The sequence below is a fragment of the Lutra lutra genome, chromosome 3 (assembly GCF_902655055.1).
Source record: "Lutra lutra chromosome 3, mLutLut1.2, whole genome shotgun sequence".
Classification (NCBI taxonomy): Eukaryota; Metazoa; Chordata; class Mammalia; order Carnivora; family Mustelidae; genus Lutra; species Lutra lutra.
In genome coordinates, this window is record NC_062280.1 from 143,153,640 (window position 1) to 143,170,991 (window position 17,352).

Below are 17,352 nucleotides of genomic sequence, written 5' to 3' on the forward strand. Positions count from 1 at the left end.
CTCTCTTGTAAGGGGGACTGAAAGATGCCTGGCTCACCCTAACAACTCTGTAAACAAGGGTCTGCAGACTTTGGGCCCCACTGTCAACTGCTCCAAAGTTGTCTCTGCGGAAGATTCTAGGCTGTTCTTTCCTCTTGGTACAGAGGTCACAGTGGTCTCGCCCTCGGATTAACGTACAGGAGGGAGGACCCACTACTCCTAACAGTTTACTTATGTTCCCTGAAGGCCACCCATTCGAATGCCTGGCCAGACAAAGGTCCACGTGCTGCCCTCAGAGCACACGCTCTCCTCAGTCCTGCCCTACCACACACCTGCCCGCACAGACCTCTCACAGTCTTTGGGACACAGACTGTTGGAAGAAGAGTTTCACAATCCCCAGCAAATATCACTGCTTCTATTTTTCTTCTTCTTATAGTTCATAAAGCTGCACAATTCCTGCATACAGTGATGTAAATGGAATTATTTAGTATATTAGGAACATTGTGATTGACTTTGAAATGGGCAAAATCAGTGCTCGGGGACTTGTCTAATATAACCCTTCCAGGTTATCTCTGCCTTTCATCATCTTTGAGCTATCTCACACCCCTGTAATTTGTTGTAAAACTGAAAATGGACAGTAAGGCAAATAATTTTCGTACACAGAAGCACAGACAAATTGTGGCGAGTGTGGTGGAACTGCAAATGATGACGGCGCTCTTGCAGCCGCTCATAAATTCATCTCTGCCAGCCCACAAGTGTACGAGTGCGTGCGCGAGCGTGACGTCTCCCTCAAACAGGCTATGACATCTTACTGGCTCCTTCGGTAATTAATGAATTATATACAATCTTTGATGGATGTCATATTTGTATGAGAGTCCTGATTTTACCTTTTTAAAAGAATTATCCTTTAATGGGTGATTATTTCAACTATAGGGATGTGGCATTTCTACAACAAAATTTCAGTGCAGATAATTTAAAGACTCTTTCAGCTGTTTCAGACTTCTGGTCAAGGTCATTCTCTTCTTCATTATATAATATTGAACTCTCAGAACCTCCGAAAAAAAAAAATCCTCTCATCCCCTACAAAAAGAGTTCAATCCTATAAAAAAAAGGGGGGGGGTGGGCTGGGAAAGGGAAAAGGCTCATAAGCACACATCACAAAATATTAACAATTGTTTGAGTACTGGTGTGAACGACTGATATATTGTTTGTGGTTTGCACTACTTAATTTTTTCTCAAAAAATTATCAATTTTACTTGATAACAAATAATAATAAACATATATATATTTTAAAAGTACTAATTAAAAAATAAATCAGCTTGGATGTCAGCTCTGTGTAACACACTTTATGCTTTAGTGTTTCCTGGGCCCTTCTGTCTTCTACTTATATTTCATTTTTCCTCAATACATCTAGCCCATACAGATTACTGGGCCACTGAATATAACATTATGTAGGGAACATACCTTTTTTTTAGTTATTTTTATTAACATATAATGTATTATTTGCCCCAGGAGTACAGGTCTGTGAATCGTCAGGCTTACACATTTCACAGCACTCACCATAGCATATATCCTCTCCAATGTCCATAACCCACCCCCCAGCAACCCTCACTTTGTTTTGTGAGATTAAGAGTCTCTTATGGTTTGTCTCCCTCCCGATCCCAAATGAAACATGATGGGATCACATTTTTTAACCTCATTCTCTTTTAGCATGAGGTCAGTTCTTAAAGGAGTGAATGGGTGATAAAAATTCTTCTAAGTTAGTGTTTACAAACTGATGTTTTGGAAAGCACCACCCTGGGAGACGCTAGTAGGTAGGCCTCACAAAAAAAAAAAAAAAAAAGGTGGGGGGAAGAGTTCTGTGTTGCTTGGAGATACACAGTGCAGATTAATACAATACATGGTTTCATTTGTGTGTGTGTGTGTGTTTTTAAGTATACCTATATCCAACAGAACATTTTTCCATAAAACATACTCTGAGGAGACAATGTTCTACTTATTCCTTAATTGATCCAATGGCATCACTGAGGTTAGAAACAAACAACTTTTTTCTCCAATGGAGTCTGGCAGGTAACTTTTCTCCAGATCCTTTATTCTCTATTCATGAATAGACAAATTAATCACTGAGTAGAACAGGTCAATTTTCTTATGCTATTTTCACATTCCTTTCTGCTTTGGCTTGCCAAATGGAGTATCAGAAAAACACTGCCTGATTTCATGAGGTTGAGGTAGATATGCTTAGATTAATAGATAACATAGCTCTACATTATCCAACTCTGAAAGTAACCCAAATCTTCTGGTTATTTTCTCACTGTTCAAAGAGATTATCTCATTCCATCTGTCCTCACAGTCCATCTGGTCCAGAGAGTGGAAAGGTGTTCCAGGAAATGGCAAGAGATTTAAAAAAAAAAAGCCCCACAGACTCAATTACTCACATCCCAATTATACCCTTTGTTGCCTAAACACTCAATCCCTTGAATGCTTCTAGATAAAGAACCACAGAATATGCGTTTATTCTTGACTTAATTTATCTACTGCGGAAAAGTGCTATTTAGGACTATCACATATGCTGAAACTCTTGGCTACATTATTTTGTCAAGATTTCCCCTCCTTGAGCTCTGAGCACTAGCATTCCTTTCAGAATTAAGATAATATTATTAATAACATATTCTACAGTTTTCCAGCTATGATAGCATATGTTTTTCTACTTTGAAAATGAAACCATGCATCTAGATTTGAATTGGGAAGCTGAGAAAAAAAAATACTGTGTCTCTTTTCTCAGAAGCAACTCATAAAAACTTCTGTATTTGCCATGTTACTGTAATTGTCTCTAACGAGCAAATAAGAACATCAAGAAAACCAAAGTAAAGCCCTGGCTTGGCCCTTAGGCCTCCAGATTGCAGTCAAAATCTACTCACCTTTTTAAAGCCCTAATTCCATCTGACCCTCAATTTAAGACACCAGGGAAGAAGGCATGGAGGATGTGATAAGACAGGAAAGGCAGACAAAGAAAGTCAACAAAGTCAACTAAGTCAACAAAGAAAGGACTGAAGATTAAGAAGTGAAACTCTCACGGCACCTGGGTGGCTCAGTGGGTTAAAACCTCTGCCTTCAACTCAGGTCATGATCCCAAGGTCCTGGGATGGAGCCCTGAATCGGGCTCTTTGCTCAGTGGGGAGCCTGCTTCCCCCTGCCTTTCTGCCTACTTGTGATCTCTGTCTGACAAATAAATAAATAAAATATTAAAAAAAAAAAAAGTCAAACTCTCATAGGTTCCAATTTCATGGGTCAAAGGATTTAAGACTTGTTCTCAACTCATTTTATAATAAAATAACTTAACTCATAGAAATTTAGTACCAAGTGAAAGTTTGTCTTTAGCCAACCAACAAAGTATACCATTGTAAGGGTAAGAGAGTGCATCGGATCTCAGTAATAAGCCAAAATACAGAGTTCTTGTGCTACACACTCCAATCACACGGAGTCTTTTCAATTGAGGAGCCCATGGTACTACAATTTTCCCTGCTTTCAAAGAATTACTGTACTTCCACTCTCGATATGCTTAAATGCATTTTCATGTTTGACAACTACCTCAAATATAAAGAAATGAGAACTATATAAGATACTAAGAAAAGAAGAGGAATGAAAGATCAAAGTTAACTAACAGGGAATACCCAAAGAAGGCAGAATAATAGAAAAATGGAGGAAGGGGCAATATGAAAGAAAACAATGACTAAAATTTTTCTAGGGTTGATGAAAGACACGAATCCTCAGACTCAGAGAGCAAAACAAAGTTTATAGCGAGGTAAACCAAAATAATATACCTATACATATTATAGCAAAAAATATAGAGCAACAAAAGATAAAAAGAAAGTATGGGGAGAAATCAAAAGGAAAAGCATGGAAAATGCTCTATAAGCCTAAAACATTTAACCTAGCAAAGGATTACTTTATAGCAAAACAGAGGTCAGAAAACATAATATCTTTGAAATACAATAGAAAAGAACTGCAACTTAAAATTTTACACTAATACAACCTAAAATTTTATCCTAAGAATTGAATCTTCTTTCAAGAATGAGGGGAAAAGATAGCTCAGGAAAAGACTGTATTTACCATAAGCATACCATCACCAAATAAACTTCTTAAGAATGCATGTTAAAAAGAAGGAGATTGAACCAAAAAAGAGTGAGATGAAAAAGCAGAAAATCTGGTTAAAAAAAACAAAAACAAAAAACATATAAACAATAACAAAAAACATATATATATGTTTTTTGTTATATATATATATATATATATATATATATATATATACACAAATAAGTATCAGTTGATTCAATTCAAAGTAAAAAGCAAGACGGACCTAAAATATAGAATAAGAATAATACACAAGTTTGCAGAGGGACACTTAACAGTTTAAGCTTTCTATGAACATTATTACTTTAAGGAGGATGGAAGAGGTATTTGTTACCTTTACCTTCAGGCTTTTGTAAGTCAAATATTCAATTTTTCAATTGACTTTTGTAAGTCAAATATTCAATTTTTCAATAGACTTTCAATTCAAAGTCTAAAGATATAATGACTAACCTCTAAACCAGAGGAAGAAAAAAATTAGAATAAATAAAACTTGGAATAGTCAATAGAAGGGAGGAAAGGTCAGGAGGGAAAAGGCAATAAGAATCTTCATTAAAAAAAATACAAAATAAAAAGAAAAATGTAAATCCACATACATACATACCGAAACTAAGGTTGAAAGGTTGAAGATGAAAAAAATGAAAAAATATGTGCGAGCAAAAGCTTCTACAAGAAAGCTAAGACGTAAGTATTAATTTCATATACAATAGACAGTAAGTTAAAAAAAAAAAGCATTCTCAGGATAAAGTGAATCACTACACAATGATAAAACATGCAGTTTGCAAGAAAGACATATAATTTTGAACTTGGGCTCAAAATACTTGGCCTATAACGTCTTAAAATACATAAAGAATTGATGGAATTACAGGGGAAAAAGCAAATCTATAATCATCCTATTTTGCTTAAAGCACATCTCTCAGTAACAGATATATATGAAGCAGACAAAAGATGTTTTGGGGTAAAAAAGATGTGAGCTTCCAAATTAAATTTATACTTAATGGCTTTACTGGAATCCACATACAACACTTAGAAGGACATACATTCTTCTCAAGCACAGGCTATAACATACATCTCAATCAATGTAAAGAATCAACATCAAATAAAATATTCCCAAAATGCAATGCACTAATATTAAAAATCAATTTTAAAAGGTAACTTTAAAAATCGATCCTAGCAAACTCATAAGTCAGAGAAGTAATACTGAAAATTAAGGGCACCTGGGTGGCTCAGTTGTTAAGCATCTGCCTTCAGCTCAGGTCATGATCCCAGGGTCCTGGAATCAAGCCCCACATCTAGCCCCACATTAGGCTTCCTGCTCAGCAGGAAGCCTGCGTCTGCCTCCCCCACTCCCCCTGCTTGTGTCCCCTCTGTTGCGGTGTCTAATAAATAAATGAAATCTTTAAAAAATAAATAAATAAAAGAATAATGAAAATTAGAAAAGTTTTAAGAGTGAGCTTAAGAATATGACACATCACAACTTTAAGGAATGAGCTAAAGTGCTACACACAGGGAAATCCATAATCTTAAATGCTCCTATGAGGGGAAAAAAAATAAACAGAGATTAATGAATACACATCTCAAACTCCAGAAATTAGAAAAAGAACAAACATATAAGAAAACAGACAGATGGAAATTTGATAGATAAAAATCGAAAACTAATAAAATAGAAAATAAAAACCGAAAAAAGTTGGTCACTAAAATTAAAAGTTGATCTGACAAAAATATACACAGTCGAAACAAACTTTTAATTTAATTAATTTAATTAAATAAAGGAAATAAAGGAATAATAAATAATAAAGGAAATAATAATAATAAATAATAAAGGAAAACAAAATTCACAGCACCAGGAATTAGAAAGGCAAACCAACTACAGATACAGTAGAAATTTTTTAAAATTTAAAAAAGCCCTCCTTATTTAAATATTTAGGTTGGTCTCCCGGACAATTCTCTAACAACTATTTTTAAGACTATGAAACTCTCCCAAAGGGCAATGAATACAATCAAGCATCATTAATGTTAGACAAGGGAACAAAAGTGAAAATGCCAGGCAAACTATAAATGCCACAGAAATAAATTCCACTAATTTCTACTATTCTTATGTATGAACTGGTGTGGCTGGGGGATAAATCACTTTCCTGTTTCCCACCTAAAGTAAAGGGTTGTTGAAGGGCCCAAATATGACGGTGTACCAGCTAAATCCTATTTGGCTATTAAGAGATGATGACGGGGTACCTGGGGTGGCTCAGTTGGTTAAGCAACTGCCTTCGGCTCAGGTCATGATCCTGGAGTCCCAGGATCAAGTCCCACATTAGGCCCTCTGCTCATCAGGGAGCCAGCTTCTCCCTCTGCCCCTCACCCCTTTCATGCTCTCTCTCTCTCTCTCAAATAAATGAAATCTTAAAAAAGAAAAAAATGATGATGATGATGATGAAGATTCCAAAAATCCACACCCTCCTCATTGCATATACACTCTTTTTCTCGTTCCCTCTTCTTGATGACAAAGACCTGGCAAACTGCAGTGTTCTTAGAGGAAATAGAATAAGTTGATTGTTGATGGAATGGAAATGTTTCAAAGGGTCTTCATTTGTCTAGTTAGAAAAATAAATGTAACTTGCATCTTGCTCATTTGGGCTTGCAGAAAAAACTCTGAGAATTACTATAAACAAAACATCTGTATAGTCAATTAGGAGTAGGTATTTACCCCATTTTTGGAGGGAAAATCTGCAGCACAAAGATCTTAAGTGCTGCATTAAGATCAGAAATAGACCTGAAAAAAACAACACATTCTGACAGTGCTCTAGCCATCAAAGCCATAATGTCCCTTTTGTGTCTCTCTGTTCCTCTGTTTAATACAAACACTGATTTAAAACAACATCTGTGATCAGGTGACATGTATAATGGAAAAATCCTCTTTGGAAGTCTTGCCAAGTATGAACTCTACTAAAAGGAATGGAATCTGGTAAGAAATATCCTACTATTAACTCATTCACGTTTTGCAAAACCCATCAACTGCCAATGCCAATGTACATAATTTTATAGGCACTGCAAAATATAAATTTTTAGGGACAACTGTCTCTAGGTTCTGCCTTGAGAACAAATGCTCAGTGAGCACACTAGAAAAAACAAGGCTTAACACACACACTGCTGCTTGGGCAACCAATGACCCAGTGGTCACTTCCAACTATAGCATTCTACAAAAAACATTTTCAAATTTTAAGATGATGCTTCCAAATTCCAACATGGTTCACTGTGTTTTGGAATCTTCCTTCTGATCTGTCATTTCACAGAACACAACCTAGCTACCCCAGACCAGTTCCAAAATATATCATTTTCCCTTTGAAAATACAATAAGTTCTTCATAAAAGGATTTGGGATAGAAGTTTGTCTTGAATTGACGAAAACTCCTCCCCTTTTCCAGGGTAGGAAGACACTGTCAATTTTGTTTCTAGAAAGAATAAATGCTCTCTCACAATTGAGACCTTCTTCAGAAACATCAGTGCAAGAAGACGTGCGTTTCTTGCGGATAAAACTAAAATTCTGAAGAACAAAGAAAATCAATTTTTGGTTTACAACAAATACATAAAATCTGTGCTCTCTGAGACAACTCTTATATGCTAGGTGCTCCTCTGATCTTTCAAATAGCAAGATGTCCTTAGGGTTAAAGATAATTTCGCACAATGACCGCCCCCGCAAAGGAATGTGGGGATACAGGTTACGTGGCCATCAGGAACTTGGCTCTTTCTGCACATTGTTTAGCAGCCAAAAAGGATGCCAGGCTTCAGAAAAAGCATCCAAACCAGATTCCTTTTATGGTGTGATAACATTTTTGTTCAATAGGCTGCCCTTTTCTTTATAGGCAGTGCCTCAGAAACTACTCCTAGAGACAGGAGCTCCTTTTTAATTTTTTTTAAGATTTTATTTATTTATTTGAGAGAGAGAGAGAGTGCAGGGGGGGGAGCAGTGGGAGAGAGGCAAGCAGACTCCGTGCTGAGCACAGAGCCCAAAGCGGGGCTCAATCTCAAGAGCCTGAGATCATGACCTGAGTGGAAACCAAGAGTCAGACGCTTAACAGACTGAGCCACCCACGCGCCCAAGGGGCTTCTAATGAAGAACCCAGCTCCCCTGCTGTGTGTTTCACTGTCAGGAACTAAAACCACTCACCAAGAGTTCTGGAAGCAGTACGATCAAAGGCAGTAAAGAACTTTCATTTTTTAGCTGCTTCTATTCCTGAACCTCTCCGAGACCTAACTTTTCAAAAGCTGAAGTACTTATTCTAAGACTCATTGCACCTCTCTGGTCCTAGCCAAGAGTTTTGCTGCCTTGGGTTGTTCTATTTTCCCGAGGTACCTTTTCTTCATGGGTCTCATCATCAACAACCTCTCCAGCACCTTAAAATAGATTTTAAACTTTGTAATATGGCTTTCCTGTGGCGCTCAGGTTCCAAGTGTTTGTTCCTATGTAGGAACAGGTCTTGCTTAACCATTTTTATTGTTCTTGGCCACATTTCTGGGATTAAGACACTTTACAACAGGAAGAAACACAGTGGCACCTACACTAAACACACATAACCTTTTGTTGTGAACACCAAGACGCAAAGATTAAAAGCCCAGAGCCTTCAAACTCAGGCTATGTGAACAGCAATAAATTAGTGTTTTCCACAAATTTATCATTCCTACCGTGTGGGAAAACGCCGAAGTGTTTTTCACTGTATTGCACAGCAAAGGGTTTTATTTTGCAAGTGTTAATGAAACCCATCTCTCTGGCCTAAGACAGGACTTGGGTTTCTGGCACTAAGTAACCATCTGACATTTAAAGATAGCATCTGTGAGAGATCCCACTAGCCGAGAAGCAGTATAGGCAGGGGCATATCACCACCACCACCATTAGCTTCATTGTCATCGGTATCATTGCGACCATCAAATACTTCTGGTTGTTCACCCCACCAGAATACCCACTATCGATTCACAGTAGCATCACACGGCATCCCGCCTGCTTTGAAACCTACAGAACTAGCAATTTCCACATGTGACTTATTAAAAAAGAGAAAAGACTAAAAATACAGCGAGACCATGCTTAATTTTAAGTGTAGAAATATGAAATCTGGGGGCACCTGGGTGGCTCAGTGGGTTAAAGCCTCTGCTTTCGGCTCGGGTCATGATCCCAGGGTTTGGGGATTGAGCCCTGCATCGGGCTCTCTGCTCAGCAGGAAGCCTGCTTCCTCCTCTCTCTCTGCCTGCCTCTCTGCCTACTTGTGATCTCTGTCTGTCATATAAATAAATAAAATCTTAAAAAAATAAAGAAAGAAAGAAATATGAAATCTGTGAAAATTTGAAAAGCAGTTTCTCTGCATTACTTTATCCCACAGTTCTTTATTCGTAGTTAATACAAACAAGAGGAAAAACCCCTAAGTACCACAAAAGAGAAAGTGTTTCCAGGTACTTATTTATAAAACCTGATGAACTTGCCTATTTGTTAAAGCTGTTTCAGAACATGCTATGGTTGATACAGTCTACCTTAAGTGTATGCCTAAAAGCAATTTCATTTTTCTTTAATTTTTTGAAACTTATACAGATTTTCTCTGATACATCTAAATTGGTGATAATGCCATGATTTGATGATATGCTTCTGTCTAGAACATAAGCTCTTTTCCTTGGCAGAGTATGCAACTTATCACAAAACAAACAAACAAACAAACAAACAAAAACTGCACTGAAGACAACCTGGTAATTCGTCTATGAGTTAGTATGTCTGCAGCATCCTGAGTCCCTCTGTTTCCTTTTCAAGTAAACCAACGGGCAGCCTCTTCTCCAGAGGCTCAAGTTAACCAGAGTCCACCATGCCCCTCCACCATACCCAAGAAGAAACACATATTATTTCACTGACTTAATTGTTATGATAGGCAGAAAAGACCTGAAAAGGCCATAACACCTGGTCCTGGATATCAAGGAGGGGACATATATCATGATCACACACAAGGACAATATTCTACATGTCCCCCTGGTCAGCAGCTGGAGGGTGGCTGGAAGTGGGGTAGGAGTTTGAGACAGAAAGAACTCACAAAGACACCACTATCATGCGAATGACATTGCTCAGCATCTTAGAAGAGTTAACAATTTCGTTAGATGCCACTGGTATTTTTTAGACATTTATTACATACCTGCAAATAAGCAGATGTGACAGTCGTCTACTATTTTATAAGCAATAGTGGATCCTTTAGACAAATAAAACATTCCACTTCAAATCACTATCAAACAGAGAAATAACTCAGTTTCAAGGGTCCAATTCTCACCAAACCTATAAATCAGGAGTTAAAGGTTTTACAGTTGAACAAGCTGCCATCTTTGTGGTCACTTCAAAGCTTGCCCTATGTTATTATTTTATGTTACATATTTATATTCATGAAATAAACTCAAAAGAGGTACCAAAAATAATTGTGTGTGTGTGTGTGTGTGTGTGTGTGTGTGTGTGTGTGTGTGTGTGTGTAACTTGTCTTTGAAAGAGTTTAGAGGATATACATATGCCTGCCTGCCTGCCTGTCTGCCTGCCTTCTTTTTAGGGAGAGAGAGAGAATACATGAGCAGTGAGGGGGGCAGAAGGAGAAGGAGAGAGAAAATCTTAAAGAGGCCCCATGCCTAGTATGGAGCCCTTCAAGGAGCTCAATCTCATGAACCTGAGATCATGATCTGAATCAAAATCAAGATTTGGTTGCTTAACTGACTGAGCTACCCAGACACCCCAAGGATGTCCATACATTTTTTATATACCCTGACAGAACTCCTCTGAAAAGAAAGAGATAATATATTTTTTAATTTTCTCCATGTAGTTATCAATTCCTTTGAAGAGTCAGGATTCACTACAGAATATGTCTTAAAGCAAAGTAATATTAAAGTAGAGATGTGAGCAAAGAAAACACAGAATAAAAGTGACCTATATAAAGGGAAGAAAAGATAGAGGCAAACAAGGAATTAAACAGAAAACACTGTTTAAAGAGCTTCAACAGAAAAAAAAAGAAAAGAGCTTCAACAGTCCCTTTATCTATTTCTTCTTCCTATCACCTAGGAATTCACCAAAAATTGTTTACAATATACCCACACAGTTCCTCTTCAGCATCCTCAGTCCCAATGGCTCACTCTGTTCTTGCACTAAAGGACCTTGAAACCCACACATCAATATATCCTTCCTACCATCTGAAGATAGCAGTATTATTCCACTCTCGACTGAGCCCAACGTGAAAATCATCACACCAAAACCAATCATATTAGTGCTTTTAAAGCATAATATAAATTTCAAGATTAGATTACCTCATGTTTGTAGAATTTTATAGTTTGTATCATACCAGAAGAGAGATCTCATCTATACCCAGCAGCTTCTCATTGTGTATGGACTTCGTGTAACAGTACAAACTTACATCTCCCCACGTGTTGCATGCAGGACTACTGGAGGTGAAAAGCGTCACAGCAGGACAGACCTAGGTAATTAAACACACCAACTGCATGCACTCTTGGGATACTGCCTCCATGCAGGCTTGAATTAGAGGGCAGATGATTCAGGGCAATAGTGAACCAAACCCGATAGACACCACTCCATTGACTCCATCAGTCAACTCCAAGGTAATGAACATTGTGCTGTTGCAGAAATAATTTAGATTATCTTATTCAGGGAAACTCAAAAGGGTCAGATGAACTAGAAACCTGGAGAAGTGGAAGGTAGTTCTATAAGCCTCTAGGCTATGCTAATAGTAACTTACATCCTATTCACTAACCCACTTCAAAACATGACTAGGATTGTTTTTTCACTCCCAAGAAGGATAGGCACACCTAATGAAGCACAGTGGAAATCCATTTTTGACTGCAAAGAAAGCAAGAGAAGACCCCAACTCTCCGTGGCCAACCATAAGCCAACCAACCAACCAACCAACCAACAAACAAACAAAAAAAAGGACATTATTATCATAAGTTAATGGCTCCATCTGGTTCATTGGGAATTTGGCATGTTTGGCATGTTTGTGACACTACACCAGCCCTGCTAATCAGGTGCTGTTCTTCCCACACCAAGATCATGCCACTGACATGGGGAGAGGCTTTGCTCCAGCTTGAACTCTGGAACCTTGCATTCATAGTAGAGATAGATTTGATTTAACAGTTCCTATTTCTCTCCTGACATCCTGTGTGAGTCAAATATTTAGGAGACAAGGAACCAAAATCTGTCCAGAGCAGCAGACAGTTACAGCATAATCTAAAACCTGGGCCTTATGAAAGTTGATTTTCTTAACTTCAGGGCTGCTCAGGGGTGTTAATATGTTACACCGTGCGTGCATAATTAGGGAATCAGTACAGCCCACTGGCCTGTCCTCAGCAAATGCTGACCTAATTGAATGGGGTCAAAGACCGCAAACTTCGTATCTTGCTGCAGTTGTTCAGTGCTCTTGAATTTTCCCAGATGGCCAAAAGGGAACAGGCTCAGACAGTACTAAGTAGCAAATCCAAAGGTACAAAAACTCCCAAAAACCAGCAAGGCCCCAATTTGTCACAACCCTCAAGTTCTTTCCTCACGTCCTTTAGCCTTCCGCCTCCAAATACTACATCAATACATGAAAACAATATACCAAGCACCAAAAAACCCAAAAAGTATAAATGATACCACATAAATTACTGTAAAAAAAAATTAACAAAAATATCTTGCCCTACTGATATTCAGAGAAGTCTAGCACCGAAAATAATATTAATAGTCCTACTAATTTATTATGACAGGTAGTTCTTAAATAATTTTAAATAATAATCTTAAATAAGTAATCTTAAATAATCAAAGGGTGATCAGGATTTGCAAAGAGAAAAAAAACTTATAGAAATGAAAGCACAGTTAATTGGTTTTTTTTTTCACTGAATTTGATTACAATCCTTAGAAGTCAACCTACCTCAAGTTTAAGTAGGTCAGCATCTGCAGATTAATGATGGCCTCAGGAATGACTCTGATGCAATTATGATACAGATTAAGAATTTCCAGTGATACAAAATGGCACAATTCCATTGGGACTTCGACCAGTCTGTTTTTAGATAAATCTGTGAGAAAAGGAAAGAGTATTTTGTCAATAAATCTTCAACATGACCCAGTACAATTATCCACTACCAACACTTTTTTTTCTTAACATGTTTTAAAATAAGCATAATCTAAATGTAGATGAGCATTTTCATTCCTTGTAGCTCTGTTACTCTAGGGCTGATTTCTTTTTCCTGGCATATTACCCAATTCATATGGGAAAGCAAAAATATTGCTAAAACAGTTTTGTCTCTATATTAATTTGTAAATACAGGCCAGATATAGAAGAGTAACTGAATCAATATTTACTTTCCATTCTATCTAAAAATTATTTCAAAGTCATTCTCCCCTAGGCAAGCATGAAAACTGTATCCTTCAATCTTCTCTGAATACATATCTTTTCCAATATTTATTTAATTCAATTTTGCTTTCATAACATATGTTGTCTCTTGGGATATTATATCCTCTGCAAACACACACACAGTAGATACTAAATAAATATTGCATTCACTGGAATAACTGGGAACCTACAATGAACAAGCCCAAGACAGATCAACTGTGTCTCTCTTAAGGACAGGCAATGTGCAGGCCACATGACCAGCCATAAAACTGGGCTCCCTTCCTCAAGTGTACCAAAAACCACAATAATGGAGGTCTACAGAGCAGTGTAAGCAAACGTTAGGGTTTACAATACCACCATCTCAACAATAAAAAATGGAACAGTCCTTAGTGTCTAGATTTGGGAATGGCAGACATAACTGTCAAATACCGTAGAACACCAATCATGAGAAAAGAGCTACCACTGTCAAAAACAATAAGTCAACATTACTGATATCACCCTTCATCAGGAGTATGACCAGAAGTATGACCAGAAGATGTTTATTAAATATCACGTCATATATACTTAAGGAATCACACTCCTTTAAAAAAAAAGAACACAAAAAAAATTTAAACAGGTCAATACAATAATGAAATAGAAGTCGAGGGGCTATCCTCCTGACTACTCTTCTGAGAAATAAATACATAAATAATACATAAATAAATACATACATACATAAACAAAATAAAAAAATAAATACATAAATAAACAAAGACAGACCTAGATGGCTTCAGAGGTGAATTCCCAGCAGGTGTAAAGGGACAATTCTGATAAAATTTAAACTATTCCACACAAAGTAAAAGAAGGAAAGTTTCTAAATACTTATTTAAAGAGTAAGGTATAATATTGATATCAACACCTAACAAAGAAAATACACAAAAAGAAACTACTTACGCATCTTCTACATAAATACTTACGTAAATCCTAAATTCAAAAATTAGCAAATGGAATTGAGCAGTATATGAAAAGATAAACATACTATGAGTATGAGGTGAAGGCAGATGCTTATCTCTGAGCTACCAGCTGCCCCTAATTGATTAACTTCAAAAAGTGAAGCCATCACAGCACAGGGACAACGAGTGGGAAGTTTGCGTTTATGATCTTAGAATGGAGAAAGTCTTCCTATGAATGGCATAACGCAAGACTGATAAATTCAACACATTAAAACAGAACTTACAGCATTCTAAAACAAACAAAACTCCACCAAAAACATACATGACAATCGGGGCAGGTGAGCAATCCTACAATTCATAAGCCCCACAGGTTAATTTTTTATACAGTCAATGATAAGTCTGAAACGCAGGAAAAAAAAAAAAGGACAGAAGGAAGCAAGGAAGGTGGGAGAGGAAGGAAGGGAGGGCATGGAGGAAGGGAAGGGAAGGGAAGGGAAGGGAAGAAGGAAGGAAGGAAGGAAGGAAGTAAAAAGAATGGATGGCTCACAGAAAAGGAAATATAAATGGCTCTTAAGCATATGAAAAAATGATCAACCTTACTCACATTAGAGCAATGAAAATCACAACTACATGGGAGAATACTTTTCACCCATTAGACTAGTATCAAAAAGTTTGGTGAAGGGCACCTGGGTGGCTCAGTTATTAAGCATCTGCCTTTGGCTCAGGTCATGATCCCAGGGTCCTGGGATCAAGCCCCGAATTGGGCTTCCTGCTCAGCAGGAAGCCTGCTTCTCTCTCTCCCTCTGCCCCTGCTTATGTTCCCTCCCTGGCTGTCTCTCCCTCTGTCAAATAAATAAACAAAATCTTTAAAAAAAAAAAAAAGTTGTTGTGTTTTTTTTTTAAGATTTTTTTTATTTATTTGACAGACAGAGATCACAAGTAGGCAGAGAGGCAAGCAGAGAGAGAGGGGGAAGCAGGCTCCCTGCTGAGCAGAGAGCCCGATGCGGGGCTCGATCCCAGGACCCTGGGATCATGACCTGAGCCGAAGGCAGAGGCTTTAACCCACTGAGCCACCCAGGCACCCCCCCCAAAAAAGAGATTGTTGAACACATTATAATGCTGGGGAAATGGTGATGAAATGAAGAACATGTTAGCAATATCAATCAAAATTACAAATGTACATAATTCATTCAACCTGGGAATCCTTCTCATCTACAGAAAAACTCATATGTGTACAACTGACATATTTCTTAACATGGTTTGAAAGAGCAAAAGATAGGGAGCAAGTTAAACATCAGTGGAGGTCTGATTATATATTAATATGGTATTAATAAATATAAATAAAGCTAAAATTAAATCGATAAATAAATACTAGCATAATATTAATATTTCATGTGGTAGAATGTAATATTAAACACTATACTCCATAATGCAGTGCTGATACAATGCAGTCATTAAAATGAACAAAGCAGCTTTATGTGTGCTGATCTGGTACAATCTCCCAGACATGTTATAAATTTCTTTAAAAAGCCTGGCATAGAACCATGTGTATAGTATTTGTACTTTTAAATGAATATTTATAGAGTTGTAATAAGATATGGAAATATAAATATTTAGAGTATCTGTAGAAGCTGCAAAAGGAACTGGTAGAAGTGGTCATTTCTGGAGAAAGGGTTTCTTGCACAGAAGAGGGGCGTTAGAGGGAGAGCCCCCCACTGTACATCCTGCTGTACCTTTAGAAATGTGAATGCATCACTTACTTGATTTTGCATACAGAAACGGATTCAATATATAATAGGTACATGTGTTATATATATTGTATATAAATACATACATGCATATATACACACGCAGATACATGCACACACATAAACATATTCTCTACACACAGAACTTTGTTTCATTTGAAAAGAGAGCTAAGAAGCCAGAGCAAACCGTGAAGTCCCATGCTCTTATTGAAGGGAATATAGAGACAAGCTTTTCGTGAATGTTTAGAACCTCAACGGAAAACAATTTCACAAGCCTCTTGCATTCTTTCTTCCTGAAACTCTTTACTAGACAGGGCAATCTGCGTGTGCTACAATGCTGGAAATCTGCCCAGAAAACTTTTATGGGCTGTTTCCTTTAGGTTAGACTCAAAGAAAAATTCTACAGAGGTTCCAGTTTACATTCAAAACTTGACTTTCCTGAAAACTGCAAGAACGAGACCATCAAGTTGAATGTTTCGATAACTGCTTTAAATAATAATAATGTTTTTATTAGTTTCAGTGTCACTCACACTTTTTTTAAACAAAAGGGATAGGGGTTTTTGTAGAAATGCTGTCATGTAACTATAAACCTTTTAAAAGATCATGGGATAGCAAATCAACAGTAGAAACCGCTCCAATCAGAGAGCAGAAGACCAGCTCTAAATTTACAACCACCTGAGATGTTTGCGGAAGTTACTCAACTTCCTGGGTCACTGTTTCTGAATAGGTAAAACCCGAGTATATGCAACTGGATTGATTTTAACATTCTTTTCAGATCTAAGATTTCTATGAATAAAAAGTATTCAGAATTCAAGTATTTTCTGTCAAAACAGTCAGAATCCAAGTGATTTTGTTTCCTCGTGATAATCAATAGCAGCAGTTGACAAAAAATAGTTATAAAGGACAAACCCACATATAATAATTACTGGCCCATCTTTTTGACAAATTTGTCCTTTCATCGTAAAATCTATATTCTTATCAGATAATCTAATTTTAAAAAGCACTCTATTTTCAAACTTGGGGACAATGCTCCATGGTCCACTTGGAGCCTGACATGGGGCTCGATCTTGCAACCCGAACTGAAATCAAGAGTTGAGGACTTAACCAGCTGAGTCAGCCAGGTGTCCCTTTAATCCTTCTTTTTAACTGAACTGTTCTCTATTTTTTCAGGAATCCTTTTCCTGAAAGG

At 37.3% G+C, this 17,352-nt stretch overlaps 1 protein-coding gene across 4 annotated transcripts in view; it reads right to left on the reverse strand.

Moving 5' to 3' along the window:
* Positions 1-17,352, reverse strand: part of LRCH1 (leucine rich repeats and calponin homology domain containing 1) — a 197,371-nt gene that overhangs the window by 86,609 nt on the left and 93,410 nt on the right. For all 4 annotated transcript variants that reach the window (XM_047723439.1, XM_047723441.1, XM_047723438.1 and 1 more), the window contains exon 2: positions 13,022-13,166. In XM_047723439.1, the coding sequence (XP_047579395.1) occupies positions 13,022-13,166 (145 nt within the window). The remainder of the gene's footprint in view (positions 1-13,021; positions 13,167-17,352) is intronic.